General features: G+C 34.5%; 1 protein-coding gene across 1 annotated transcript; it reads left to right on the forward strand.

Annotated features, from left to right (window-relative positions):
- The first annotated feature begins 792 nt into the window (after nt 1-792).
- Nucleotides 793-2345, forward strand: LOC146158056 (uncharacterized). Its single transcript, XM_083385889.1, has 3 exons — nt 793-1253; nt 1963-1994; nt 2317-2345. The coding sequence occupies exons 1-3, from the start codon at nt 944-946 to the stop codon at nt 2329-2331; spliced, it is 357 nt and encodes a 118-aa protein (XP_083242015.1). The 5' UTR covers nt 793-943; the 3' UTR covers nt 2332-2345.
- Nucleotides 2346-2588: the final 243 nt, after the last annotated feature.

Here is a 2588-nt window from a genome sequence, read left to right on the forward strand (position 1 = left end):
CGCTGATGGCTTCCAATATCATAGTTTTAGCAGCTTTATACAATAATTTTCTATCTAACAATTGCACTGCGTGGCGCGACTAAGTTATTGTTAGAAACAAACTATATCGAGCGATATAGGCTACTGCTTAGTGATGAACAACAGCTGTATTGTCTTCATTTGGCCGGACTACGGCTTTCAGTTTCTTTCTGCTTTCCTGCTGTTGCTCAGCAGAGAAACTGTATTGTTATGTGGCTTTTTTGAAGGAGTTTGTTTAAGATACTGAGCCTTCTGAAGGGTATATAATTGGCTCAATCGGTTACTTGTTGGCAGGACAGCAGAGGTAGGGATTTTTTGGGGGGGCCTGGGGCATTTAGGAGATTCAATTTTTTGCTCGAAATAACGACATTTATAAACGAATTTGTGAGCAAATATTCAACTGAAAGCCAATACAATCGCAATTTAAAACGATCAACAAAAATCATATAATATAGGCAACATTTTAAAAGTTTCGAATAACTCTATTAATTTCGATCTTCAGATGTTAAAAATGAAATAAGAGTTATTCAAAACGTAAAAAAGTGGAACTTATACTATATGGACTTTAATATTCTTACTACGCCTAATTTAAAATTTCGCCATTCTGCTTTGAATGGAACAGAAAGTATTTCTCATAATCAAGAAACAGTAGGTTTCGTGCAATTTAAAGTGTCTTAGACCCATAATATTCCTAATCGATCCAATTAGTTACGCTAAAATCACACCTTAAACTCTCAAAAGAAACAATTTATGTTTTCATGTATTTTAGTGTGTTCCAGGCCTATCATATTCCTAATAAATCCCATTTGTTAGGTTAAAAGCACATCTTGAAATCTCAAAACCACCAAAAAAGAGCGCCTAAAAGCCATGAACAAGCGCAAGCAACTAGCCTTGGCCTTTGGCTTTTTGCTGCTGATTGAAGCAGATGGGTTCCTTCGCCGTTTTCGTAGCTTCAGTCGTTTTCGTAGGTACAGTCGTCGACGAAGCTCCAGTCGTCGACGAAGTTACAGTCGTCTTCGTACCTACAGTCGTCTTCGTACCTACAGTCGTCGACGAAGCTACAGTGGTCATAGTAGCTACAGTGGTCCTAGTAGCTACAGTGGTCCTAGTAGCTACAGTGGTCATAGTAGCTACAGTGGTCCAAGTAGCTACAGTCGTCCAAGTAGTTGCAGTCATACTAGTTCCAGTCGGCGTGGCTGGAGTTCCGCGGTCAGATGGGCAAGAAATTTCTTGGGGTAAGTTTTTATAACCGACTTAGGTTATTTTGCACCATAATGGCTAAAGCTTGTACAGTATAGTAGGACGTAGATAAATATTAAAGGCCGTGCAGGGGTAGATAGCATTTTGAGAACGTTTCGAATAAATCTTAATATAATTGGGTTTGTTGTTAGACCTATTAGGAAAATCAAAGGCCATATAGAAGTGGGTAACAACACTTGATATTGAAGAAACCCTTAATATAGAACTCTGAGGTTCCCAGCCATTTATGTCTTACTTAATGTCTTTCAGTTACTTCTTCCTAACATTCAAACTAAAGAGTTGTGACCTAAAATAATTGCATTAAATGAAATGCACTTAATTGACGATAAAAACGTAAACTTTGAAGGCTATTTTTTGCTATTTACGGCTTAAAGATGGAATCCTATATAATTTTCAAAACTGTTTACAGGTCAAGAACCACTAATTTGAATTAATATTAAAGCTTCACTTTTTTGCCAAATTAGAATAAAATTCGACTGCCGAATTAAAAAAAACGGTAGGAGTTAAGCAAAAATGCGAATTAGAAAATACCTAAATCCATAATACACCTACATTTTAGGTAAAATCGTAAATTTTTTATTTAAATTCGGATTCGCGAAAACCGAAAATTAAACTAAATTCGAGCTAGAATTACATATTTAAAACAATATTATAAAATTAATATATGGAATATATGTTTTACAGAGACGAGAACATTGAAAACCGACAATACCCGGGTAAGAAAACTTATTTTAGCTTTTTTAAATTAAATTCAATCTCAAATTTAATCCTTTTATTTTTACGAATTAGATTAGAATTAGATCCATGTTTTCTTAAATGACGTTAGAATTAAAATAACTGAATCATTGAAAACTAAAATATTAAACAGAACTTATACATTTCATCATTTAACAATCAATTTAGTTACAATCGCAATATACTTTTATAAGAATATGGCAAATATTGCGGTGTCAATTTCTACACATTTTAGCATTGCCTTTGCTCGTCCGACCAAATTGATTTACTTCTCAATCACATTAAGTTTTGTTAATTGCACAGAAATGGATTTTCTAGAAGCTAACCCTGATTATGCGATTCTTGATGAAGAAACAAACTTGGACCTTGACCCGGTAGAGGTCGCCCAAGAGTAAATATTATTTTCTCGGGTAAGTTCGTGCGCGATCCGTAACCAAATGACTCCAACAGTAGGTTTAAACAAAAATATAATTGATTTAATTAAAACGCTCAACGATATAAACGTTCAGACATGCGTTTTCTAAAATAAATAAAAACGGTTACAAAAAGTTGCTGTAAAATCGCCTAAAAACTTT

This window comes from Ascidiella aspersa, chromosome 3 (assembly GCF_963924565.1).
Source record: "Ascidiella aspersa chromosome 3, kaAscAspe10.2, whole genome shotgun sequence".
Taxonomy (NCBI): Eukaryota; Metazoa; Chordata; class Ascidiacea; order Phlebobranchia; family Ascidiidae; genus Ascidiella; species Ascidiella aspersa.